This window comes from Hyperoodon ampullatus (genome assembly GCF_949752795.1).
Source record: "Hyperoodon ampullatus genome assembly, chromosome: 19".
NCBI classification, from domain to species: Eukaryota; Metazoa; Chordata; class Mammalia; order Artiodactyla; family Ziphiidae; genus Hyperoodon; species Hyperoodon ampullatus.
Window position 1 is genome coordinate 53,438,159 of NC_136932.1, and position 27,736 is coordinate 53,465,894.

Here is a 27,736-nt window from a genome sequence, read left to right on the forward strand (position 1 = left end):
CTCTGCTGGGACTCCCTCTAGCACTACAAGCAGGACCACTGATTGCGTGCTCTCTGTGACTTCTCAGGACTGTCGAAATGATCAAATGCTCCTTTGCTGAGCACTTTTTGTATCCCCAGCCTCCTACTCACAGCCTCCTCTCAGTACCCGTGCTAAGAGAGAACAGATTAGATCTTCTATCAATTTTTCTTTTCTCCCGTGTGCCATCCAACAGACAGGATGACTCATCGGCGTTACCAGGATACTCCAAGAAACTTGGGCTGGTTGGGTGTGGGAAGGATTTTTAAAAGACCGTGGTTGAAGGCGACAGGAGTTCTCAGGACAAGTTAGGAAAGATAGAGGTGATTTCTCCCTAAAACAGTTCTCCACTGCAGATGCAGCTGATGGAATGAGCTCCAAGAGTTCGGAGCTTGTGTTCCAGATCTGTCACTTAGAGACTTTGAGCAAGCCACTGAATCTCTCTGAGCTTCCAGCTCCTGTCCCGTAAATTGGAGTGGTACCCATCTTGCCTTTCAGGATCATTGCGATAGTCAACATTTATGATGATGCTTCAAGTGGTATAAAGTTGTACATATTTGTTATTGTTAACATATACACAAGCATACCCCTTATGTGCACAGCACTCACTCTATGCTGTTTATCTGTATGCAAACCCCATAACACCCCTATAAGATGGTATTGTTTTTCCATTTTTACGGATGAGGAATCAGAGGCTCAGAAAGGTAAAGGGCTTGCCCAGAGCTATACGCATACAAGTAATATGTGTTAGAGCCTGTATTTCTGTTTCCATTCTCCACTATAACACTAGCTCATGATCCTTTTCTCCTGTATACTGTCACTTTGTCCCTTAAAATATTACATACTCCTCTGGCCTTTACCCCCTCTCCTGGACCGGGCCTCTTACTTGCACGCATCTTGCTATAACATCTTGCTGGATTGTTTCGTTTTCTTCCTGCTTTGGCTTCTGATACTCCTCTTGGCCCTGCTGTCAGCTTACCTGCCCTGACCTCTAAACACAGGATGTACAGTCCTTGACTGAGCACCTTTCTAGAGGCAGGCACCCTGCTCCTGTGAAGTGAGGAAAGGAACGATCATTCTCTTCCCTTCCCCAGTCTCTGGGACATCTCTGTCCATAAAAAAAAAAAAAAAAAAAAAAGTTGCCGCCCCGGCCCTGAGCGCACAGGGTGGAGGAGTGCCCACGTCTTATTGTGGATCTCCTCTTCTGGAAATTACTAAGCATAGACTTCCCAGGCAGACCCCAGGCAGACCAGGAACACGGGTGCTGTAGCTCTTGATCTTGTCAGCTAAGAGTGGGGCGGCGCTAGAGGAGAGCTCAGACTCCCGGCAGGAACCTCACGTAATCTCTTCCCTCCTTTGAGACAGGGCAAAGAGTTACTAGCTGTACCTCAGAGATGGCAAAAGGAGATGGAGAGACTTGCCTCACATCACTTAGTGAGTGGGCACTGGAATCAACGTCCACTGTGTGTCTTCAGTCCTTGTGTGTCCTTGGGGACTGGGCACCTTTGAGTCGTGGCTGATGCCGGTTGAGTGTGGGCTCCAGGGCAACACTAGCACAGCCCAGGCCCTTAGAGGGCTGACACTCAGAGCACCTCTCCCCCACTGCCCAGCGCCTGGCTCCCCAGACCCACCGCCTGAGCCTACCTGATGGAGAGAGAAGGTGGTATAAGGCAGCTCCCTGTCCCTGAGTCCGACCTGCCAGGCTGACCCCCAGCAATCCACTCCCAAGGTGGGCCTCCTCTTGGGGAGATGCATTTATAGACGCTGCCCATTACCCCGGCACCAGGAATCTACCCTCCAGTTAGGCAAGAGATAAATCAAAGCCAAACTTGGCTGATGACATCCAGGAGCCAGGAGTGACCCTTGCCACACATAGAAATCCCAGCGGGCTGGCCAAGGGCCTCTGTCTGGTCAGGAGAGCTCAGGATTATCTGGCCCTCTTTGCTGATGTATGGAGTCACCGACTGTTGGAGTGTTTACGAACGGTTATCACCTCAGTGCTTTGGCCATTATCAGAGGCAGGGCCGCCTGCCGGGGCTGGGGCTCGCACCCTCTCTATTACCACCTGTCATTGGCAGAGAGTGTGCCCTGACGCTGCCCAGTCCTGACTGCCGAGGGAAGATAGTTTCTGACGGCTGATCAAAGAAGAGAAGCAAGACCTGATAAAAGGAGTGTGTGGTGGTGTACTTTTAACTTTGGGAAACATTGGCATTTGCATTTTTTCCCCATCTTCCTGGTGCTGGCAGGAACCAAGCCCAATCAATGCAGTGGATTTAGTTACCTAATCGCTGGGGAAATGGTATGTGCTTAAAGCAACAGAGCATGGCTATAATCTCCTTCCAAGAGAGAGTGGATGAAATAAGCTTTCACAGAAGACTTGCTGTATAATAAAGTAGTGTAATTTAAATTTAGCCTTTGAAGTGATCTTGCATGTAAAATCTAATCTTGGCATTCAGCAGAGTACCATGTACCTTTTGGAATTGGGAAGCAGCTTCAGATTGAGGAAAGGTCTTTGCTGAAGATGCTATCACCCGAGTCTCATGCTGCCGTCCTGCAAATGGTGCCCCAGTGGTGCACGTGTCCTGGGGCAGCTGGGGGACTGTATGTGGTGGAGTAGAATGAGTTCTAGGCTGAGCCATCGGAAGATCTGAGTTCTTGAACCAAGCCTGCCACAAACTTGCTGTTGGATCTTGGGACATAACCTTTCTGAGGACATTTGGTATAGGTTATAGGATATAGTGACTTAGAATGCTTTTTTTAAAAAAAAAATTTAAGCTATGGTAACCCCTTTTAAAAATGAATCTTTAGGGCTTCCCTGGTGGCGCAGTGGTTGACAGTCTGCCTGCCAATGTAGGGGACATGGGTTTGTGCCCCAGTCCGGGAAGATCCCACATACCACGGAGTGGCTGGGCCCGTGAGCCATGGCCGCTGAGCCTGCGCGTCCGGAGCCTGTGCTCCACAACGGGAGAGGCCCGTGTACCGCAAAAAAAAAAAATTGAATCTTTAGGCGAAGCCCTAATGCCTCAAACAGAGAAAAGTGGGGAAGGAGGTTTGCTTGAACCTGGGAAAGAAGTTTCCTACCCTTGACCTAGATCTTGAAGCAGTCCCTGACTACTTCAGAGAACCCTGTAGGTCCTCAGAAAACAGTTCGGGGGAGTTCCCTGGCGGCCCAGTGGTTAGGACTCTGTGCTTTCACTGCTGAGGGGCCGGTTTCAATCCCTGGTGGGGGAACAAAGATCCTACAAGCCATGCAACAATAACAAAAAAAGAAAACAGTTCAAAAACCACTAGCCCATGGGGCTTCCCTGGTGGCGCAGTGGTTGGGAGTCCTCCTGCTGATGCAGGGGACACGGGTTTGTGCCCCAGTCCGGGAAGATCCCACATGCCGCGGAGCGGCTGGGCCCGTGAGCCATGGCCGCTGAGCCTGCGCATCCGGAGCCTGTGCTCTGCAACGGAAGAGGCCACAACAGTGAGAGGCCCGCGTACCGCAAAAAAAAAAAAAACCAGAAAAAAAAACACTAGCCCAACGCCGTGGAGTCTACACGCTCTGATCTGGTGGCATGAGCTGTCTCGTTCCTCCCTGCACATCCGTGTTTCATGGTGTTCCCTCCTTCATCCGTCCTGTGGAAGGGCTAAAATGGACCCTGGGCAGGGTGGGGAGTTGGCGGTGAGCAGACATAGAGAACGGCCCGCTCTCTGCAAGGTGACTCAGCGTCCGATGTCCCCTGTGTGCTGCAGGTACCTTCGACCGGAGCGTGACCCTGCTGGAGGTGTGTGGGAGCTGGCCGGAGGGCTTCGGGCTACGGCACATGGCCTCCATGGAGCACACGGAGGAGGGCCTGCGGGAGCGGCTGGCCGATGCCATGGCCGAGTCACCGAGCCGGGACGTGGTGGGATCCGGAACAGGTAAAGGTGGCCTCACACTCCTAGCCTGGCTTGGTCGTGAACGGCTCCTGTGGGTATGGAGCTTCTCTGGTGGGAGAGGGTGTGTGTTTTAACCATTTGTTTCTTTAGTTAGTACTCTGATTGCCGTCCATTTTGGAAGCTTCTGATATTGGGAAACCCAGTGCAGAGGGGGGTTCCCAGGGAACCGACCCCTCCTACATGGACTAATGCATACAAACATGCTGTGGTTACGCAACTGTATTGTATAGGTGGCTCGCAGAAGGACACCTTCTCCAGGGGAAGAGACAGCCTTGGTGTCCCTAAGGTCTCAGCAGCCCTTGAGCACTGAACACTGAGGCAGCACACCTTCTTCTGCCCTGCTGCAGGCTTTATAGACTGGAGAGTATCAGTGGGCCCTGCCAGCCTGGGAGGGAGCAAGGTTGAAGCAGGCAAGCCTGGTGTGATCCCCCAGACAGCTTTTTCTTACGCTGCCTCTTGCCTCTGTACTCTTGTCTCTGAAACGGTCCAGCAACTGGGGCCTGGGGTAGCTTATCACATCCACAGAGCAGAGACATCCTTACATGATGGGTAAGCCCTGCCCTGGGCAAGCAGGTGTACACACACACACACATCCACACCTACGTATGCACTTAGGAAAGGCCACAACCCTTCCATCTTCGCGGAATTACAGTACAGCCTGCCTCTCCTTTTTTCTAAAGTACCCCTTCCTTCTAGACATCTGTGCTGTTAGTGCCAGCCCTAGCCCGGCTTTTATCCCTGAGGAAGACCGCCCCACAGGCCTCTTGCTAGTGTTCTGAGGTCAACAGGAACTTTGTTCGGGGATGGAGCAGATCCTGGCCGTAGGCCTTCTCACTCTTGCTTGCCTGAGTCCTCTCAAGCCTGTTATTCTTTACCATGAACTGCTCCATCCCTGATCCACGTGCCTACCTGAAGAGGGGATTCCAGGGAGGAGACACTTACAACCCTGGGGCAGGAATCAGGACAAGCAAGATCAAGAGTCAAAGCATTTTTGGGAAAAAAAAAAAAAAAAAAGGGCTTCCCTGGTGGCGCAGTGGTTGAGAGTCCGCCTGCCGATGCAGGGGACACGGGTTCGTGCCCCGGTCCGGGAGGATCCCACATGCCGCGGAGCGGCTGGGCCCGTGAGCCATGGCCGCTGAGCCTGCGCGTCCGGAGCCTGTGCTCCTCAAGGGGAGAGGCCACAACAGTGAGAGGCCTGCGTACCGCAAAAAAAAAAAAAAAAAAAAAAAAAAAAAGCACTTTTGGCAGGGCTCAAAATGCCTGACGTTATTACACAGTCCCAATTTCCTGCGGATCCTCCAGGTCTTTTAGATACTTGGGTTTAGCAGTTAACCTTTTCCCTCTCTTCTTTCCCATCCCATTCAGTTCCTCTGTTCCTACACTGACAGGATAGAGATACATTGTCCTCATCTCTATCTCCACAGCACTCGCTTCATGCCTGCCCGTAGCTCTCATGTGATCATTGGCAAATGAACAGAATAGATGCAAGAGAGGGAGTTGGCTAGAGATGGAGAGGTGCTTTACCTGGCCACAGGAGACAGCCATCTCTGAGTACCAGGCCCCCTCCATGCCCCCTCCTTCCCTGGAAAGGAAGACGTGCACCATGGAAGCTGCAACCAGCCATGTCCCACCCCCTCGACTCCCACAAGCACAGACGTGGGCACGCCACCTCTCCACCCCCATTGTAAAGCCATCCAACGGGTGAACGGCAGGTCATCATGCCACTGTTCTCCCACCCGGACCCGGAGATGAGAAGCAGCTCTGCCACTTACAGGGGCTCTAACCCCATTTTACTTGGAAGCTGGCCGAAGGGAGAAAATCTTTTCCCTTTCTGAACCTTGCTCGTAGCACAGCTTCCCCCTACATCTCTGGGGCCCTGGCCAGCCCCAGCTTACACAAACCAGAACTGGTGGCACCAGACACACTCCCAAGGAGGCACCCTTCCAGGGGCCAGAGCAGCTCTGGGTCAGCTCTCCTCCCCAGCCGCCTTCCTCAGAAGCCACTTAGAGCACCTCCGTGTCGTCCAGCAACAGATTGGAAGGCGCATTCAGGCAGAGTTGGGGAACTTCAACCTGGCACAGACCATTAGTAACCTGAGCGAAGCTGGCAGCCATTCATCTGCCAGACAGCTGAAGGATTCGGGAGAGTCTTTGTGGCCTTAAGCAGGTTCATGAAATTAAAAAAAAGAAAAAGAGAGAGCGAGAGAGAGGAAATTAAAACTGCATGACCCATAGGTCAGAAAATAGGAGATGCCCTTTTTGAGCAGAGGGATTTCATTTTCCTCCCCAAACTGTCACCAAATGGGATTCATTTGGTTTGCTTTGACCAAGTTACATCTATCAGTCTGTATGTGTGCACACACATATATGTTTTTGTTCTTGTTTTTAAAGTCTGCCTCGAGTTTAAAGGCCAGTAAGTTAAGCAGATATTCTGGAAGTTAACCTGTTCCCCTTTGCCTTTGTTGAGAATCAGTTTTCACATTTTGCAACTCCAGATAAAGTATCAGCCTGGTTGTGCAGCCCAGGGCCTTGAAAGGGCAGCCTGACACACCCACACCAGCGTCAGCATGCTGCCCAGAGATAGCCAGGCAACATGGGTGAGAATTTCCAGCAAGTCACCCTTTGCTCAGAGCAGCCTCTCTGACCCGCTCTCACTTTCCACAGCCTGCTCCTCTAGGAGCTCATGGGATAGGGTGACCCAAGCATGTGCCTCTGTTGGTTCCCCCAAGGCACCAGAGATGATCAGTTTCTGTAATGCCTGCAGCAGGCTCTTTGTTTAGTGTAGTACCCGGGACGGATGCTCCATGACCCCCGACACCAAAGCCCATTGTATCCATGCTTCACTATTATACAGGTTTACCTAGTGATGTGCCGGTAAATGTTTAACAACCAGCTCTCCAAAGGGAAGCAGGAAAGCCCTGATTTATAGCAGTTGGGCATTGCCATAGGACAGAACCTCCCATTACGGCCAATTTCAAGCTATCAACATGATGTCAGTCACCTAGCAGAATTCCTGAAAATGCAGCAGTCAGCCAGCTCCAGCACCCCCACTGGTTAAGCTGTACCATAGTGCAAAACAACTCTCCCCCAAAGTAAAGCAAAACCTTTCAAAACCTTACTATTCGCAGAGTGGTCTGTGAACCAGCAGCACTGTCTATATCCAGGAGCTGATTAAAAATGCAGAATCTCGGGCTTCCCTGGTGGCGCAGTGGTTGAGAGTCCGCCTGCCGATGCAGGGGACACGGGTTCGTGCCCCAGTCTGGGAAGATCCCACATGCCGCGGAGCAGCTGGGCCCGTGAGCCATGGCCGCTGGGCCTGCGCATCCGGAGCCTGTGCTCCGCAACGGGAGAGGCCACAACAGTGAGAGGCCCGCGTACCGCAAAAATAAATAAATAAATAAATAAAATAAAATAAAATGCAGAATCTCAGGCCCCACCCAGCCCTGCTGAATCAGCACCTGCGTTGACAAGATGTCTGTGCACATTACAGTTCGAGGAGGCCCGTTTTAAAACATAGTTGACCCGTGAGGCGGATGTTAGCTCTGTCCTCCGGGATGGCTGTGACCAGTGAGTCTAATTGGATCAAAATTAAATGTGCAAGTCCAGCTCAAAAATAACTGACTGAATTGCTTTCTTTCTAATAGCCTTACACCTCTTGCCCCTGTTACCTTTCCATTGTCCCCAGTCAGCAAAACAAAATCCAGGTCAAGCCAACTCTGCTCGTACACTTAGGTTGCTGAAGAAAAATCATAAGTTGTTCAGGTCGGTACCTTTACCAACGTACGGTCTCTACTCTCCAGTGAGCCCTGGCAGTCCTGCGTTTTCCCAGTGCCCCCTTTTCCGATCCTCAGTTTGCACTCATCTTTTGCAGCAGATCCCAGTGCCTAGAGCAGTCTGACACATAGCGTGTGTGCAGTAACTACTGGGTGAATGGATTCTACATTTAACCTAGGTGTTAGCCCCTGCTTTACTGCTGTGGCTTCTGGCCTGTTTTCATTCTCTTAGAGATTCCCCAGATCTCTGGTCCTCTAAGAGTTTGTGTTTTATTATTTTTGTTCCATATTATTGCTGTTTATTTGGTATGAATCAGTCTGCGCTGTATTCAGTGTGGGACCTGTGCTCTGTCCACCCAGCATCTTGAAATCCGTCTCTTTCCTTCTTCACGGACACTATGTCAGACTTCCCGTTCCCCTCAAATCTCTTACCCCACCAGCTTGTCTCTCCCGCTCAGAAAATGGTGGTCACCATTTGAGCAATCCCTTGGCCTCCTGCACCCAGACCCTAAACATCCCTGCAGCAACGTCCCCTCCCCTGCTGTCCAGAGGGGGAGCAGTTCCTACCCCCAGCCTGCCCGGCCACAATACCCAGAGTCACCACCGAATGTCCATCTTGCCCTAGCGCTGGCCCGGTGAGCCAGGCCCTGTGATCTTGGAGTGATTTCCCCGTCGTTTCTGTTTCACACACTCTCATGCTTTTTCTTCTGCCTCTGCTACTTCTCCGTCCTTTCCCCGGGCTTGCTTTCTCTGTCGGCCGTCAATGTATTTCTCCAGGCCCTTTCTTAGCCCTCTTTCCTCTCCCTCAGTGCGAACAGGGCCATCCCCTCTGCTTCCGGGGCCTCAATAAACCGATGATTTCCAAAGATTCTCCAAGTTGGCTTCCTCTCCTGATCTCCAGACCATCTCTCCAGTCACCTGTCGATGTTTCCACATATCCAAAAACTGAACTTCTCTCCCCCCAGCCCTGTCCTTCTCCCGGATTCACCCCATCTCATCGCGTACAAAGCCCTTCATGACCAGCTGCTGCCCTGTCTGCGGACTCCTCTCTCACTGCTCTGGGCGAGCTCCAGCCAAGCTGAAGTCCCCGGAGGGTCCCTAAGCACACGTGTTCCCTCTGCCTGCTGGGCCTCTGCACAAACTTCTCCTTCTGCCGGGAATGCTGTCTCCTACGGCCCCGCCTCTCTCAGCCCCTCAAAATAACATGACTAATTCCTGCTTAGTAGACATGCCTTTCAATATTGCCTTTTCTAGAAAAATAGGATTTTTTTCGATAAGCAAAACATTTACTTATTCCAGTTGTTTTGTGTCTAAGTAAAGGTATAACCTAATACCAAAACAATTTTCATAAACACCTAGACACATGTTCAGTTTATTTTCACTTTAACTCTTTCAATCACTATTTAGCTAAACCTTGTCTTTCTTTTTTTGGCTTTCTCCCACATCCAATAGCAAAAGCCCTAGGCCTAATTCACAGGTCCTGACCAGCTGTTTAAAGTATTGACACATCTCTGTTGCAGGCAGCCTCGCTTTGCTGCTGTTGACTCTTAAGAGCTCACTAAGTCAGCAGTCAAGGTCAAGGGGGACCGACTCTTCCCCATGACTGTGGCTTCCTGCAGTCCTGGGAACGCTGCTTCATTCTCCTTTATGATCACAGCACTAAGGGTAGGAAAGAGGCTCATCCTTTTCTGTCTAGAGTCTCTTTAACAGATTCTGTCCTAGTCCAGAAGCAGCTACTCATGGGGATCACACTGGGGGCCCAATCTTTACCTCTTACCTTCCATCAGAAATACATTTACTTCCTTGCTCAAATATATAAAACTTTCAGAAAACAATAGTATAGGCAGGACACTCTAGTACTATTTTATTTCATTTTTTTACAAATTGGGGTATAGTTGCTGTGCAGTGCTGTGTTAGTTTCTGCTGTACAATGATGTGAATCAGCTGTATACATTTTTTTTTAATGCAGTCCTGACTCACTAAACTGATTTTACAGTACATCGATGAATTGCGATCTACAGTTTGGAAAGCAGTGCTCTAGTTTACTCTGCTAAATCCTCTGAGTTGTCCTGCGTGTATAGTAATTACTCAGCAGAAAAGGCTGTGAGATTATTTTCAGCTAAAGGCCTTCCAAGATTTCTGTCAGAAACTACTTTTACTTTTTGAAAGGGCTGTACCTTTTTTCCTCTTTAATATGGAAAGCACATTTTGAACAGTATACACAGCTTTTAAATGGTCACAGGAAGGGTTCAATAAGTGAGTTAACAAATATCCATTCAATAAGTGAATTAACTAATATCAATAAGTGAATTAACAAATATCCATTAACAAAGTCCATTGACTACCTACATTTTGCAAAAAGATGAACTAAAAGCAGTATTTTTGTGTGTGCGTGCTAATATCTTTCATTTCAGGACTGTGAGAATTAAGATCTCAATAAATGTTAGCTATCGTTCCTGAAGTTGACCAGATGGGCACCCCCAAACAAATAACCCATATGTTGGACCCTCTATCCTACCTCTAGGATTAGCTCTTCCAATGGGCCTTGGAACTCCTGCTTGCCTCATTGCTGAGGGCTGGGAACATTTTCGTGCCAAGGCTGCATTTCCAGTAGGAGCCGTGTCAGCCCCCTTCCATCTCAGGGTGCCACATGATCACATGACAGTAATTGCAGGCATGGGGCAGTGAATGAATTCTCGTATCTTTTAGACGTCCCTACTCTCAGGCAAGCACTGTCATGGAAGCAACTTAGCCAGTCCCTTAGGGACTTTCCTCTACTTCACCTAGTCGGGCCCTGGATTTTCTCGCCTTCTTCGGTGCCTCTACAAAATGCTTTCAGGGGCTCCTCTCAGCCACCTCCTCAGTAGGCCCTCAGCTTCTCTCCGGGGCCGCTGCAGGCAGGCGGGCTCTCTGGAGGTGCCCCTGGGCACGGTGCCGGCCCTCCAGGGAATAAAGCTTTCCTTCTCTCAGCTCACTTTCTTCCTGTCTAAGGCCAAGGGAGAGGGAAGACAGGAGGTGCAGGAAATGTTGGCCTCCTGTTCCCGTGACGTCCTGGCCTCTGTTCCCTGCGCCGAGCGCTTCGCTTGCCTCGTTTCCTCCTCTCCTTTGTCCTCACGGCCACCACCTCCCAAACGGCTTCTACACCTCCGATTCCATATGCTAACCGTGTGAGCATCCTACAGTCGTCACACCACCGCCGGGTAGACGTTCCTCTCTGCGATGTACAAAGGAGGAAAAGTTAAAGCTTTGAAGTGAAATCATAACTAAAGCATGTGGAATTAAAAGGAGATATCCAGGGCTTCCCTGGTAGTGCAGTGGTTAAGAATCCTCCTGCCAGTGCAGGGGACACGGGTTCAAGCCCTGGTCCAGGAAGATCCCACAGGCCACGGAGCAACTAAGCCTGTGCGCCACAACTACTGAGCCTGCACTGTAGAGCCCGCGAGCCACAACTACTGAGCCCACGTGCCACAACTACTGAGCCTGCGCGCCTAGAGCTCGTGCTCCACAACAAGAGAAGCCACCGCAATGAGAAGCCCGCGCACCGCAACGAAGAGTAGCCCGCGCTTGCCACAACTAAAGAAAGCCCGCGTGTGGCAACCAAGACCCAACGCAGCCAAAAATAAAATAAATAAATTTATTTTAAAAAACGAAAAAAGGAGATGTCCAGGAAGAATTTCCAGTTCTTAAGATCCTGTCACCTGGTCCGAGGGGTTTATCAATCACTCCTACATATTATTCCCGAGAAGGGAGACCCAGAAAAGGAAGGCATCCTTACGGTCAGGGTCTCCTCTGCCTGTCCTGTTTCCCTCTTCACAAGAGCCCAGGGCCCACACGTGACAGCCTGGGCTCCTTGCTGTGATATTTCAAGTCTCTTACAGGCCTTCCTCCCCTTCCTTTCCAGCCTGCTCCCCCACTTCCCTTCCACAGTCGCGCCTTATTCATATTCCATGCAGACACCCTCACCCATCATCCCCAGCGCATGGCACTGCTGACCTGGCTCTGTTCTGGGGCCTGCTGCCCGCACCCACTGCCCGGTCACCTTTTTAGACCAAGCTTAAATCTCACGTTGTCTGAAGCTTTCTCTGAATTTCTGCATCGCCTACTCACTGGACACTTGGCCCTGGGCAGGTAGTACATGCTGCCGTTTCCACTAACTAGCCATGGCGGATTCCCTTCTCCATCCCACTGGGGCAAGGCTCAACTCTGGTGGTCTCTTCAGCCCCTCCCTCAGCCATACTGTGTGTCTTAGCCCAGTTCCGTTTCCTCGGACTGAGTCCGATTCCTCCTTGTTACCTCTAACCACCAGCCTTTCCCTGCCCAGCATCTAGCACTGGGACAAGAGCCAAGCTGAGCCCCAGTTAATGTTTGCTGAATGACTGGATGGGCTTTCGTGGCTCCTGAGAGGTAAATGAAAGCCAGTCAGAGCAATGGAAAGAAGGATTGTGTTTAAAAGACACACTTGTCCGTTTCTGGCCACTTCTAGACAGTTAGTTTCTCCCTCCTCCATCCCTCTCTCCTTTTCCCCTAAGGCCGCTGGAAGCCCCAGGCAAAGGCAGAGCTGTAATGGAAGTTTAGGGCTGAGAAGCTCCTCTGTGCATTTCTCAGTTGCCCAAAGTCTTCTTTGAATTCTTCAACCAAAGCACACCGATTCCTGTCTACAAGGAGGAAGTGCCCATGTGACCTCATCAGTGAATCTTCAGAGTCCCCTTCTCAGGTGTTGCCCCACACGGAAGCAGGGATTCCTGTGGAAAATGGACAGGCTTGGACAAGGGGTGGAGAAGGGCCGTTGGACCCCCAGATAAGGGCCCTTCCCTGAAGACATGAACACGGGTAAATGGTTAACAAACGGGAGGCTTTCGCTCTGTTCCTCCTCCTCTGCCAGAGAATTCACCTTTAACCGTTGACCTTTCTGCGAGGTGTGAGATCTGAACAGAGCTGAACACAGTCATGGATGGTTAGATACCCACCTTCCCCTTCTGCTCCTGCCTCTGGACCTCTGCTGCCTCAGAAGGTGGCCTGAGGTATTTCGACCACCCCCCCAGGCGGGATGGCTGGTGACAGAGGAAAGACAAACAGACACACAGAAAATGAAAGTTGGAAATGGCCCTCTGACCCTTTAGGAATCCAGAGCCTGGGCTCTTGAAGCAAAAGAGTCCTGTACGAAGGAAGCCAAGCCGTGCCCATCAGATTGCATGTACGGAGGGAGGCGTTTCCGAGTACCCGCCCCAGAGTCAGCTGTCTAACCTCTGACATTTGGTGATTGCTTCCTGCCCACTTCTCTTTGAACCCCACCCCTGCCCCCCAGGGACCTGCAGGCCCACCACAGAAAGCATTTTAAAATGTCCTGGCAGAATCCCCCGGCACCAGGCTTCCCAGACCTACCCCGATTCCCCCCACATATGTTTTATTTAGTGTAGCCCGATAGCTTGCAGTCCCACCCCTCTGTGTGCTTAATTGAGTTTGGGGAGAATTGACATCCAGTTGCTTCATTTGTTCAGGATGATTTTTTCCCTGCTGTGCCTGCCCCCGCCCCTGCCAGGTTGGGGCCGGGGGCTCATTTTTCTGGCCGGTTCCCATCATCTCCAGTTGGCCAGGACCAGCTTGCCATCTCCACTTTGATGTATGTGACTGGTGTTTGCCTTAGGGGTGGGTTGCGGGGAGAAGCAGGTGGGCCGAGCCTACCAGACACAGCCCCCGCCCCCGCTTCCGTCCGGGCCTGGGCCTGGGTCCTTTGGTCTCATACTTTTTTCTTCCCCAAGCCACTGGGAGCTGAATCTAAGCATATGGTTCATGCATTTGAGCACGTCTCCGTGAGCCTTCTCTGAGCAGCCCAACAGCACTGCCAAGCAGCTTGGAACTTAAGGCCTGGTTTCCACATTCATAGAACCCGAGAGGGAGGAAGAAAACCTGAGGGGCTGCGCAAGTGCTGGTGGTAATTCCACATCCTTCCCTGCTCCCATTCCCTTGTAAGGGCGAAGGCAGGACTGGGAGAGGAACAGAGGGAAGGACAGACCCGTTCAGGCTGGCGAGACAGATAAAGCCCCGCCTGCGCTGTGCCTCGGAACAGACCACGAGCACTCCCTGCAAAGCGCTCAGTGGTCAAACCAGATTTTCATATCTACTCCCTTTGATCTCAGCACCGGCTGCTCTCTGAAAGGTCCATGTTGTGATCCTCTTTAAAGAAATATTTTATTTTCAATACGGACACAGCCCTTGACATAGCAGTAAAAACCATCACCCCCGAGAGGCACGTGGCTGTGAAGTGTGTTGGTATGTAACTTCCTGTCTTTGCCTACGTGCAGGGCTTCATCCACTGCTCTTTTGGTCCCTCAAGAGGCACCCCCTCCCGCCCCTGCCCCGGTGCTCAGGCTTCAGGAGGCATTGGAGTGAGGGCAAGAGGTCGGCTCAGACAGGAGGTACCTTCTGGCGACGGACCGGTTTGGGGTGGGGAGTAGCCGCCGTGCTTTCCCCAACAAGAGTTTCTTTGAGAACCTCACTCCCTGCCCCCCACTTGTAAGATGGAAGTCAAATTTTCGGATTCTGCTGTGCAGAGCAGAGAGGTCACTAGGCTCTAATGCATTTACCATTGACTGCCCCTCTTGTAGTGCGTCTATTAGTGAGTAATTTGATTTGTACCTATTCATTTGCAGTCCCTGCAGGAGCCTGGAGCTGGCCCCTCGTATAATTGGTGCTGTCTCTATTTTTACATCATTAGATTAGCCCCGACTCCTGGCCACTTGTTGTCTGCGCTTGTCTGTCCATTTATACAACCTAATGTAACACAAAATTCATTACTGATCACATTACTTTCAACTCTGAAGCCAGCCTTGTGATAAACATTTGGTTAACCCCTTCCTGCCCACAGGGGGACTGACAGAGCAAATGCGCTCCCGCTCGCCGGGCCAATCAATATCGTAATACAGCAAAGTGGAATTGCATTTCTAGATTTGTTATTTCTCCTGGAGGAGCAAATGGAAAGGCTCGTCTGAGCGAGCTGAATTGAATAATGAATAGAGAGCCCCGGCACCAGCAGCCAGTCTGTGGCCAGAGCACAAAGGCAATATCCGCCTTTGTGTATCCGCCCAGCTTTTTCATCTGCACAGGAGGCACCGCAGCAATTAATCGAGACTCGTGACTATGGGGTCAAGATCATAGGCTGGGACCCTAACAGAGGCAACAGAGACCTTGACCCCATCACCACTGTCTTAGCTAAGCTTGGCCTAGGACAACGGAACTAAGAACTAGGTTCATTCCCTTAAAACCTTCACAGATAGGAAGGCACCAGCCCTATGGCCTTGGCAGTAATGCCACCAAGCAATTAAATTAAATCCATTACTAAACTAAAGTTTACCATTTGGAAACAAATATACAAAACGTTCCCTATTTAGAGTCAGGTCAGCAATGTCGGGATTGCTGTGTGCTGTGCCCATCTCCAGGGTGAGTACTCTTTGGTGTGGAAGTGCCACGTGTGCCTAAAAGTGGTCCTAGATCTCAGATAGGGATGTTGGTGGGCAGCCTGGGGGACTCTGGTCCAGGAGCTGGCCAAGAGTCTTAAAGGGACCTGTATTTAATCTAGAAGAGTCTTATCTACCCCCACCCTGGTTATCCCCTCCCCAGCCCCCACTTGTCTCTGGGGAGCATCCACACCCACTCTAAGTCATTAACTTGCAGGACAGTTTGTTTCAAAAAGAATACTACCCCGACTTATTAAGAAACTCTCGTAAAGCCTATACCACAAAGATTAGAAAAATAGACATAGAGGAAGTAGCATGGAACCCATTACCATGAAAGTCATAAATCCCTAAGTAAAAATAAGCCATAAACTGAAGATACTCAGTTGGGAAGGGAAGCTGGAAAAGGCAGCCTGTCTAGGGGATGTTCTGCTTGAATTCAGGGAAGTCCTGAACGGGAGGCTGGGGAGAGGCACCGAGGCCTCGGGTGAGTGCGCCTCCTTTCTATTGAGTGGGCCACCCTCCGTCTCACCGAGGCTGGCACCTTGGACCGTGCTGCCCGTTAACCCGTTCGGAGCCCTGACAGGCCAGAAATGACCAGCAATCCTGTGAGACGTGGAGGCCCCGGGGATTCCTGGAGACGGCTCCCAGGCCGCTCCTGGCCTTCTCCATTCCTCTGCTTTCATGCCTCCCTCCTCTTCTCCGTGCGTAGGGGCAGGCAGGCTGCCTTGCCCTGCCCTGACTGTGAGAGGCTCCATTTCCCATAGAGGGCTCTAGGGCCAGGCCAGAGGCTCTCGAGTGCATCCTGTTGTGAGAAACTACAGAGAGGGGATCCCTCAGCAGGGTGTGACAAGATGCATCTAGGCAGTGGAAGGAGGACACTGGTGTGTCCCCGAGGCGAGCCTGGGTTCGGCAGCCGTGTCCCCAGGGCCGCTCACCTCCCCGCCCCTGCCCAGCCCACAGAACACTGACTTGCTCAGTCAAAGCGAGCCTGCTGCTTTGGCCTCAGCTGGCCGTCATCTCAGGTGGGTAAGTGGGACAGTGGGGGAGAGGGCGCGGCACGGGCCCAGCCCCATCAGCTCTAGAAAACAGATCAGAGCACAGGCCTTAACTGTACAGAACGGGACAGATGAGTGGCAGGGAGGAGACTGGGTCAGCCCATGGAATGAGAGAGGATGGTGATTTCTTAACCTTGATGGAAGGGGGAAAGCCACATCTTACCCAACTCTTCCGCTGCATCGGAGAGAATTCAATTACATTTGGACATTTGAATGAGAACCAGATGTGGCTCGAGCCCATCAGGCCAGCCGTGTTCAAGGAGCAGCATCTCTCCTGTGGTCCACGGGCCCCGGCGCTGTCTCACAGCCCCGGAGGGCGGCTCGGGAAGACCCCGCCCGGGAGCTCGGTGGGGTCTTCCGAGCTTCAAGGCTGGACTTCAGGAGGCAGGAAGGTCGAGGCTGGCTGCCGGACACCTGGTTCCCTGGGACAGTTTCCAAGCTCTGTGTCCTCCCCGGAGCCATGCTGAGTGGGCAGGTTCGCGGGGCCCCATATGCAGACGCATACAAAGGAGGCCCGTCCAGCACCTGGCTGGGCGTCCTCTGCCGCCACGCTGCCCCCCGCATCTACCTCAGATGGCATCGGCCGCACCTCTGCCCCCCGTGTTGTGCTGCTGGCCTGGAGCTAGAGGGGGCATTTTGGGCCCTCCTGGGTGAGGACCGCTTCTCCAAGGGCCTCAGCCTGCTGAAGCATCGGAGATGGCAACCCCAGCTTTCTACCCAGGACCCCACTGCAGTGCGAGTGGTCTCTCCCACGCGCTCCGGGCGTATCCTGCTTCTTGAAGCACCTTCACATCCTCATCTCTTTAGAGCCTCACACGCCCCGTGAGGTCTGCAGAGCAGGCCCTCCCCTCCCGCCCGACAGACGGTGATGCAGATGAGAAGTGAAGCAACTTGCCCAGGTCATTCAGCACGTCGGCGCCAGAACTGGGGCTAGAGCGCGTCCTCCTCCTCGACGTCCACAGGGAGGGGCAGCTCAAGGCTGCTCCTACATCTGGCTGATCTCAAGCATGGTTTCAGCCAGATTTATCACATCACTCAAAACCAGGGACCCGTGAGCCAGGTCAGCTCAGCCTTTGCCATCCCCAAGTATAATACGCTGTGACAGGACATACTCTGCCTGGGTCAGGATTTAAAGTTAGACAGATGTAGTGACACCGAGAGGGTCCCCACACATGGGGTACTGGTCGAGGTGACCTGGGTGGGTGATCCTGCTCTCTTCTCCTTAAGCCCAGACTTGAGAGGGCTTGGGTCACAGGGGTTGCCTGGGAGCGGGTTGTGGCAGCCTTTCCGGTCTTTCCCTGGCTGGGGTTGGTGCCCTATCATGGCTGTTGTAGGAGGGACCCGGGGAAAGGCTCCATCCCCCAGACAGGCCAGCCTACCCTCTGGCAAATACCACCTAAGTCTGGGAAGGGATCCGGGGCTGGGTTGTGAGCTGCTCTGCCTGGAACTCAGATGCTGTGCTCCCTTCTCCACCCCCAGCACACACACACACACACACACACGCGCGCGCGCGCGCGCAGCTGGCTCCAGGGGAAGGGGGGTGGGGGATGGAGGATGTCCTTCCTCAGTCTTCAGCGTCCATCCCTCCCCCTCTTTTTTCTACTTTGAGTCTCCCTTCCCCAACATTCCAGCATGCTCCTCTCCTGTCATCCCCACTGGACCCGCCAGGAATTCGGCACCTAGCCTACCTCTATGCCCCTGTCTCGTGTATTAATGCCAGACTGGCCCGCTGTCATGAATAGGGTTTCCAGAGGCCTAAGGACCTTTCCTGTTGGAGGGAAGCCAGGTGATGTGCCTTTTCCCCAGTTTTTCTGGCTGGAGCCTAAGGCACAGAGAGGGCTCTCTCCACCTGCCAGTTTCCTCAGCCATCCTTTCCAGGTATTGATGATGACTTTCACCTTCCAGGGAGGGGCCAGTGGATGCCCAGAAGGGTCTGAGGTCTCCTTGAGGCCTCAGGTCTCCCCGCAAAGCCCTGAGGTTATTAGGCAGCTGTGCGTGGCCCCAGTGGCCAAGGGACACAATTCCAGGTACCTGAGCCACAAGCAGCAGATATTTGCCCTTAATGTTTGGAGCTGGCAGCGGGGGAGGGGTGGGGGAGGGGCAAGGCAGGCCACGTAGCCTTGGCCTCATCGTGTGACGTGCTGGGTCTCAGCACCTGCGGGGGTCAGGAACAAGAGCTGGGCAAGGAGATAAGAAAGCGTGTTTGTGGGAGCCCTGTGGGTTGGAAGAGACTCCTGCCAGGAGGGAAGGCGTGTACCTGCCCACCGGCTGCAGGACTTGGGCCATTGGCACAAGCTCTCAGGGACCCCAGGCTGAGTGTGCAGTGAGATGACCAGAAGTAGGTGGAATCAGTGGGCCAGGGCTCTGTGCTCAGACATAGGTGTGAAGCCCTGGAGAGACCCAGGCCATTGTTAGCTGTCTTGTCATCCACTCCCTCATTCCGTCGCCCAGCCCAGGATTCCCATGATCTGAACTCGGAGGGGCCTTTTCATCCTCAGCCCCTCAGCTTTGAGAAACTGCGCTCCTTCCTCCCACAAGTGTGCCTGGGAGGGGAATAAAAACCCCTGCTGGAGGAGAAAGGTGATACCTTCTCAGCCCTACCCCCCAGCCCCCATCCTTCCAAGACCTGGTGTTGGTGGAAGAAGAGGATCCCTGGTCTGTTGGCCTCTCTGCGGGCTCTGGAGCCTGAGGGGGGTGCCTGAGGGTGGGATACGGCAGGGCTGAGGAGACAGGAAAAGGGAAGGTGCCGGGGGGCCGTGCAGCCTCAGTTCGGTGTGTCCGGGTGGGAAGAAAGTCGAGGCCTCCCTACCGGCTGCCTCCTTTAACTGCTGCCCTTTTAACCTCCTAAAAAGTGCCCTGGGGCTGAGGCTGGCTCCAATCCAGAGTGTGGTCTGTGACAGAGCTGTCAGGGTTTCCAGAAGCCATCTCAGGCAACTCCATCTCTGTCTCCCTGAAGAGACCCCCACCTCCCTGAGCCACTCCTGTTCTCTGGGAGAGAGAGCAGTCGTTTCCAGGCCCAGGGCTGGTGTAAGACAAGCAGCCCCTAGCCGTGTCCACCCCCTAGTTGGCCTCCGGATCATCTCTTCGGGTTCCAGCACCAGGAAGCTGACAAACCTCCTGAACCCGCAGGATGCAGTCAAGCCCCCCACCTCCTTAGCGCCTCTCTCTCCAAGCCCCAGCTTGCACAGCTGGTCCCAGGCCCTTGTTGGCAGGCCCCTTGCTGACAAAGTCGATTGCTTGGGGCAGACCCCGTTGAGATCCACTTACTGAACTTGAAGCAGCCCTGTGGTCCCCTGGTCTCCTCTCTGTATATCCCCTTCAGGGAAGATGCTAGAAATCGTTCATCTCCTGCTCAGAGGACCTCCTTCCCCCCACCCCACTCCCTGTCCTCAACCCCCCAGCCCAGAACCCTCACGGCAGAAGGGGATGGAAGCCATTTCTGTTTGCAGACCTCCTCTGAGCCAGGCACTGGGCAAGATGGGGCAGTTTGGCTGACAGTTCCGTGCTCTGGGGCCACCCACTCCCCTGGGGTGCCACTGAGCCCAACCCAGACAAGGGGCTTAACCACAGGCCCTGCTGACGGGGGAGAACTGGGAGGTGGACGCAGGAGGGAAAAATCAATGCACGTCAACAGGGTTGGAAATTTATTTTCCAGCTCGGAAGAGGGTATTTTCAAAGAGGCAAGGACGGAAATGAAAAGCTGTAAACACATGTCTGCCATCTTCCTCTTCAGGCCATTTCTTGATTAAAAAGAAAGACTCTTTCCCAAGATCCAGTGGAGAAGGGGGAGCGTGAACTGGTGGGGCCTGGATGGCAGAGACACCTGCTGGGGAGGGAGGATGGAGAGGGACCCCGAGGTCCTGTGGATAATCACAAGCACTGATACAACTGCAGCAATAAGAGTAACTCACGTTTGCTGATGGGAAGCTTTAAGCACTTTATGATGCGCTCTACATGCATTGTTTAATTTAATTCTATGACCGCACTATGAAAGAGACACTGTTACCCTCCTGCGCAGGAGACTGAGGCACAGAGGTTGAGTAACTTGCCCCAGATCTCCCAGGTAGCAGGACCCAGAGCCCGTGCTCTTAACCACTTCCCTCATCTGCCTCCCCTGCCTGGGCCGACATTGACCGCCCCCCTCCTCAGGCCCTTGAGGCTGAGGGGTAGGGGTGGGGGGCATTCTCCCTCCTCTCTGCTGGAAGTGGGCAGTGGGTGCCACCTAAGACTCCACCCCAAGGGTCTAATCCTACTTCCCGCGGGCCGCCTGGGTGGTTAGCTTGGGACGGGGGTGTGTGGCTGCAGCCAGGGCCCAGTAGAAGCGCTCTGCTAATTCCTTTAACGAGCAGCGTCGTGAGGCTGGGCGTGCAGAGCTGGGCCGGCTGCAGCCTCTGAGCACACCAGAGGGGCCCGGCAGTAAATGCTCCTCCTTTTGTGGCAAGGGAAGTGCCAGGGAGGCCTGGGGACTGAACCCCAGGGGTCCCAGGGACCCTCCGCCCAAACACACACACAGAACTGCCCTCACTGACCCCATTAGGTCCCGGAAACAGACCTTCCTCAGCCAAGTCCCGAGATGGGCCCTCCACAGTGCCGTCACCCACCAGAAGCCAAAGGGGCTTCCCTCGGGGTCTCTGATTGGCCAGCCACCCTCACTGCCATCCGGCCTGGAGGAGGCCTGGAGGCCAAGCCCAAAGTAAGACTTCCCTCCTGCCCCCCTGGGCTCCCCCAGCTCCTCCCAGAGCTCACACAGAGCCTGTGTCCTCCGCGTTTCACCCCCTCCCCAGGGATCAGGGAACCAAGACCACAGCGCTTAGTAAAGCGACTGTTCCTGTGAAGAGAGACCTGCGCCCAGTCTGTCCCCAAAAGTCCCTGCCTTACCAGGCATTGGACGGCCTCAAGGGAGTGAAGGGTCTGTACCCAGGGGAGAGGACGGTCCCACGGAGAAGAACCTCCAGGGTGAAGCAGGCTTGGGGACCGGCACTCCCGAGGGGAGGGCCAGAGAGAGAGGGGCTTCCTCATGCCCCGCTCCCCCGTGCCATCCCCTGTGCCGTGGAAGGTCCCCTTCCAGCCTCATCCTCTGCCTGTCCCCGGGTGGAGCCCTGCCCTGCTCGTCGGCACCCACCCACAGCTCGCAGGAGCCGGTCTGCTGCTCCTGCCTTTGCAAAGGGGCCTCAGTATCCTGCTGGGAGATGAGGGGCTGGGGTGGTGGTGAAATGAAGGAGGGAAGACAGGCTCCCTGGGTCTCCGTTGGCGTACACGCCCAGGGAACCAGGGTCGCTTCTCCCTAACAAGGCCAGCCACCTCTTTGCCCCATTCTGCCACCTTTGGAATTTGCCAGGCTCCATAGAGAGTGGGGGCAACACGAGGGCTGAGCTTTCTCGGTCCTTTGCTCACTTCATGAGAGCCAAGGCGCCTCCTTTTTGGTTGCTGCTCATTCCACTGCCCCCCTACCCCCGGTGGCTTACCCATCCTGGCCCAGGGCATAGAGGGACAGCAGGCCCATTTTCCAAACAGAGCCAGCAGGGGATGGGTGGACACAGCCAGTGGTGAGCATTGGAGCCAGTCTTAGCAGTTTCTGGAGTTGTCACATCACCGTCCTGGGGCCTGCAGCGGCCCAGTTCTCTCTCGTGGGGGAGTTGTGTACCCAGAGCCAATGGCTTCCTGCTTTTCCTTGGTTTTGCTGCCTGCAAGATGGGGAGACCAGTACCCACCTCCCAGGCGCACAAAGGCGCTGGAGAATGTGAGGTCATAATAAGATTTTCTGTCCGAGTCCAGTCCATTGTCTAGGAGCTACTCTTCATCCCCTACCTTGCTTTGAGGCCTAGAGAGCAGCCTCCTTGAGAGCTAGCTTTTTCCCACCAGCCAGAATCCACCTACTTCTGCTGAGTGGGGAGGCTGCCAGGGATGCTTGCTCAGTCCCCCACCACAGAGCCCCCAGCTCTCTCTCCTGCAGCCCTGGCAGGTTCCTGGTGGGCTTTCCCCACAGGTCCACCTCAGCTGCAGAGAGCTGTTCACACCCAGGGGTCTGGGGATTGGGGGAGGAGGACGGCAGCCAGAAGCTGGGCCACTGAGCCAGAACATCCGGAGGCATCCCCAGAAACTCAGCCTTTGCCTGTCTCCTCTTGCTCTCCTGGCATCCCACGTGCATGAGGCGCATCCGGCACTGCATGGGCCAGAGGCTCCTTCCCTCCCCTCCCCCCAGCTGCTGCTCCTGGTTCATGTGCGGCTCCTCTTCCCCCACCCATCACCCTCACCAAAGGGGGTCTCGGCTGTGTCACGACACTTCCATCTCTGGGATCCCCAAGACTGGTCCCCAGGCCCCTACACATGATGTCACTGCAGAATTCTGCTGCCAGCTTACCCTCCTCCCAGCGTGACTTCCCCACACCTCCCGTCACCCTCTCCTGCAGCTTGCAGAGATCAGTGTACTTCTCCATCGTTGTCCAGGTCTTTTCCCAAAAGGTTCCTCAATGCTTTTCTTTTCACAAGGGGAAAAAAAAAAAAAAAAAACAATGCCAACAGCCCAGCGTCCGTGAGCAACCCACCAGTAGCAAAGCATGTGTTCAGGATGGAGGAAGGTAAGGCCACACACTTCCGTTTGCCGCTTGCTCTGAGGGCTGGGCGGCTGGGTGGCCTGAGGGGCAACCGTGTGTGCACGCCCCATCCACATCCGATTCTGCACACGCTTATCGTCCTGTCTCAGCGAGAAGAGAGAGGGGCTTGACAGAGGCATGTAGGAAAGTGCCCAGGCCCAGCCGGGCCCCTGCTGCTTGTACTGGTAGTCATGCTGCAGAAGAAGCGCCACATCTCCTTACCACATCATTCACTCATTCATTCGAGAAATGTTTTTTGAGCACCAGCTGTTTTCTAGGCCCTGCGGTTGGCACCAGGGAATACAGAGAGAAAGCACAGAACTGGCCCCCGAGAGACCCTCCACCTGGATGGAGACACGCGTGTGAGCAGGCGGTGCACAGTGTGCTAGAGGGCCCGGGGCAGGAGCGGGTACACAGCGCAGTGGGGCCTGGCCGGCTCTGCCAGGGCAACAGCACAGGCTCGTGCTTGCGCTTAGCTTCGAAGATGAGTAGGCGCCCTAGGGGCCTAGGGAGCCTGGGAAGAGCTTTTCCGTCAGAGGAAGTTGGATGAGCCCTGGCCCAGAGGCGTAAGGCAGCCTGGAGAGGCGCCCAGACTGCCCAAGCTCATTACTGGTTCCTCAAATCCAATAACAGGAGAGGTTAGTGAGGTCTTGTGGAGGGCGGGTCAGTCATGGAAGGCAGTTCGATAGAGTTGAGGGGTTCAGACCTTATCCTGAGGACCCTTAGGAGTCGATGAAGATTTTTAAGCAGAGGAAAAGCAAGATGAGGTTTGTGCTATAGACAGAACACTACGGCTTTGGGATGCAGTGGCTTGGAGAGGGGTGTCTGGAGGTCAGGAGACCAGTAGGGAACTTTGGAACTTATCCAGGCAGGAAGCACAGGCCTAACCCGGCAGTGGCCGTGGGCATGGAGAGGAGGGAAGAGGCCCAGGGAGACGTACGGGACATAAATTCACCAGAGCTCTGTCGCCCTGGGAGATGGGGCCACTTTCCTCACATTCCAGGCCTCACTGGTAAAGAGAAAACACGAGCAGGACAGCTCAGGCTCTACCTGGCCCCCAAGAGCAGCAAACTCATCTTGTAAGTCCCTTTGGCAACCGTCCCTGCACTGTCACAGGATGGGATGACGGGCGTCCGCCCAGACTCGCGGGGTGGGGTCCCTGCGGACCTGTGCTGAGGGGCAGAGGGTGTGCCACGCTTGGTACTGGGCTCCCGGCCCCTCGGCTTCCTCGTTAGTGGGGATGTGCCGGCGCTGGGCCTCCAGGACGTTGGGCCTGTCTTCCAGCTCCGGAGAGGTGCCAACCTTCCCCATGCTGGTGGCCTTTTCTGCTCCTTCATGTGGGGCTTTCTTCCTTGGACCTGGTGTCCAGAGGCTCAGGAAGCCCCTGCTCATCTTGCTGCGGCCACTGCTCCCGTCTCCTGCCCTCCTGGCCCTGCTGCCAGCGCCCCCTAGTGCTGGGACGGCCTGCACCAGGGCCAGGGCCTCTGGAATCAGAGATCTCCCACAGACTCCTTGGCCTGACGCTTCCATACAGAACTCCCGGGGCCTGTTCTTTGCTTTCCTGTCCTGTCTCTCTCTCGGCACAATGGCCTGGACTCCCAAATGAGGGTGAGGCTAGAGGACAATCCACATGTAGATAACTCTCGACTTACCTCAGGCTTGGGCCCAACGGGGCAGCCAGTGTCTCTTGGAGATCAGGGGCCGTCCCCAGGCCTGTAGCCTGTGTCCACAGCCCCCATCTGCTGAGGGGTTCTGGTGTCCAGGTACACACATCCTTCCAGCCTGGGCCCGGGCCCCGGAGTGGTGCCTGGTGCAGCCTGAGGGCCCCTCACGCCTCACACAGGACCAGGAGCCTGCTCTGAAGGAGGGCAGCACAGACTCCCCCAGCCCGTTCTGTGGCTGCCTCTACTGGGTCCCCACGGTGCTTTGAGGGTCGCCTGCAGGGAGGGGGGGGTTGGTGGTTACTTCCTGGCTGACTGGTGATGGCCGGCCCAGGAGTAAAGGCCATGACCCATTCCCTAACCAAAGCCAGCTGTGCTGCGTGTGTACGGTGGCAGGGAGCCAGGGAACAGGTGCAGGCTGGAGATAAAAGAGACCCGACAAGTGTAACATTTGAGCACACCTTGCTGTTTCAGATGACTGCTTTGAGGTCCTGGGCTCCTGGGGTGGACACGCAAGACCCCCTCAGTCCCGGGCAGGTGTACCTTGGGGAAGGAGAGGTTGCGGGTACCACATCTTGGCTTGGGGCCCAGAGTTTGCCCAGGGATGTGTGTGCCCACATCTCAGAGCCCACTCTGAGGGAGAGGGTATAGGAACTGGCCACTTTGAAAAAGCCAAGAAGTAATTCTCTTCCTTGCATTTGGTATGCCAGGAAGTCTATTCCCAGCCCACCTACCCCAGTACTTGTCTTGGATCAAGAGATGGTGGGGCAGTTGGGTAAGTTGCCCAGAGTTGAACGAGATGGAGCCAGTTGCCATATCCAAGATGGTAGCGTGGCTGTGTTGATGACAGGGAAGGGGCACAGGAGGAGATGGGAGCCTCCCTGCCTGCTTCCCAGGTTGACTCTGAGCATAGAAGTTCTGGGGGGGCCTCCAGGACACTCGGGAGCCCAGAGGAAGGGAGAAAGGAGGCACTCCAGGCACGTAGGCCCCTCTCAAACCTGGCATTCCCTCCTGAAGGGAAACAGGACATTTTCCAGGAGGTGCCACAGATGGACCGGGGCCTGGCCAGCAGGTAGATTGTGTGGGTGAGAACGAGTGAGCAAGTGAGTGGCTAAGCCAGGGTTGAAGCTCCCTGGCAGGGGAGGGGAGGGAGACAGATCAGGTAGGGAAGCGTCGGTCCTTCCCACGTCCTGGCTTCTCCCCTCCTGCCAGACTTGCAGCTCCAGGACAGGAGCCTCTCATGGAGTCGGGGGAGCATGCTGGCTGAGCACGTGCCCCATGTATGGCAGTGTGGTCCAGACAGATCATCAGGGCGGCCATACTTCTGGCTAAAGGGGCTACCACAATGAGGGAGCAACTGGAGCCCGCCAGCCAAGGGGGGCGTCGCCCTCCTCAGGGTGAGCCTCCCTGTGATCCGAGCTGCCACCCAGCCAGTCCTCCCCCCCCCGCAGAAGGATGTAAATGGACCCAGATCGGTGCCTTAAGGCCGGCAGCCCGGCCCAGGGCCTCCCCCCGCCTCCCCAAGACTGCACTCTGACCGGGCCTGGCCCGCTCTTCTGTCTTGCAGAACTACAGCGAGAGGGAAGCATCGAGACTCTGAGTAACAGCTCAGGTTCCACCAGCGGCAGCATCCCGAGAAACTTCGATGGCTACCGATCTCCACTGCCCACCAATGAGAGTCAGCCCCTGAGCCTCTTCCCTACCAGCTTCCCGTAGGTACCAGCAACCTGCTTCTGACTGGCTGGCCCACTCACCTGCTGGAGGGAGGGGAGAAGTCCTCCCTCTGGTCCTGCCCTTCGGACTCTGCTCGTCTTTTACCAACCACCTTCCCCAAGCTTCGTGACAACAGCCGCCCACCCCCCCTGGATTGAGAAGAGACCCTTCTCCAAAGCACCTCGGCCCACTACGACCTCTGCCCCCCATCAACGGGGCCGTGGCCGAGAGAGACTCTGCAGAAGCTCCGTCCCCTCCTCCGTTTGCACAGGATGTCCTGCGTTGGACCCGCTTTTGTATTTTCTAACCAAACCCTCGGGGGGCCTGGGTGGGGCGAGGGTGGGTGGTCCGGCGGGCACTGTGGCCCTTAGCGGCAGCCCCAGCTCACTCCTGGCTTTGGCACACGCTGCCCAGCTTCCCTTGGCCAACCTCCTTCTGGCGTTGAACTGAGGTCCAGAGTATTAGGGAAGGAGGAAGGAAGACGGAACCCCCCTTCCTCTTTTCTTTCCCCTTTGGCTCATGGAAAGGATTTGTCTTTCTTGTCTGTAAGCCCTTTTACCCTGGTCCTGTACTGTTCAGTGAAGGAAACCCTGGTTACTGAGGCCCTGTCAAAAAGTGCACGTCTTGTTCAATAAATCACGCTGCAGTTGGTGTCCACCCCTGAGTTGCTGGGGTCAGGGTCCTCTCCCGGCGCTGAGCAGAGTCCTGTGGGCCTGACCGTGTGTCCTGGGGGCCTGACCGTGTGTCCTGGGGGCCTGACCGTGTGTTCCTGCTCCACACGTGCAGCTGAGGGGGAGTCAGGGAGGGAGCGGGGAGGAAGGAGAGTGAGGATGTTTACTCTTGAACTGGGCTAGGGTCGGACTTCAATCCATTCTCTGACCTCTTGCCTGTTACCAGAGCCATCGAGTTCTGGGGGCACCCCAGGCCCGGACCCTCCCTGGCTGTGGCAGTCAGGGCTGGTGAAGTCCTTGGCATGTGCTTCTGGGCTGCTGTGGGAAGGAGAGCCTGATGAAGACTCTGGCCTCATCTTTGGGACAGGCTCCCTGTCATTACCTCTCCTCAAACTCAGAAGGCGACGGGTGGTCAGGTGAAGGTGGGTCTCCCAGGAAACCTGGCTGGAACCTTGGATGACAAGTTCCTGATGTGGTTCCCTCCTACCTCCCAATTCTGGACCCCAAGGGAATGGCAGGAAGGAGACAGGAGCCGGGGGAGTGAAAAGGGGTATTGAGCAAGAAGAAGACGAATGCTAGCCCCAGTCCCACCTTCCCTGAGACCCCGGAGAGGCCTGGGAGGATTGAAGGAAACCCACTGATCCAGGTGTGGTTTGGGGTGAAGTTTAATGTAACAGCCACAGAAGAGTTGAGTTCACAAACAAGCAGGCCTTTCCATCCAGCCATCCAGCCAGAGCGGGGGAGCTCCAGGGCCCCCGCCCTCTTTGCACGCACCCCATCCAACCCTGGCGCCTGAGGAGAGATTAAATCTTCAGTGCCCTCCACCCGACCAGCTGGGCATGCTAGTAGAAGGGGGACCTGAATCACACTCGGCT

The 27,736-nt window shown here is 54.7% G+C and overlaps 1 protein-coding gene across 2 annotated transcripts in view; it reads left to right on the forward strand.

Annotated features, from left to right (window-relative positions):
- The window catches only part of BCAS3 (BCAS3 microtubule associated cell migration factor), a gene marked incomplete at its 3' end in the record, with an annotated part of 574,649 nt that extends 548,456 nt beyond the window's left edge, over nucleotides 1-26,193 (forward strand). Inside the window, exons 24-26 of one of the 2 annotated variants that reach the window (XM_079725284.1) lie at nucleotides 3,757-3,930; nucleotides 13,925-13,984; nucleotides 26,045-26,193. In XM_079725284.1, the coding sequence (XP_079581410.1) occupies nucleotides 3,757-3,930; nucleotides 13,925-13,984; nucleotides 26,045-26,193 (383 nt within the window). Of the gene's footprint in view, nucleotides 1-3,756; nucleotides 3,931-13,924; nucleotides 13,985-22,716; nucleotides 22,802-26,044 lie in introns of both variants that reach the window. The other variant, XM_079725285.1, reaches the window with a different exon arrangement.
- Nucleotides 26,194-27,736: the final 1,543 nt, after the last annotated feature.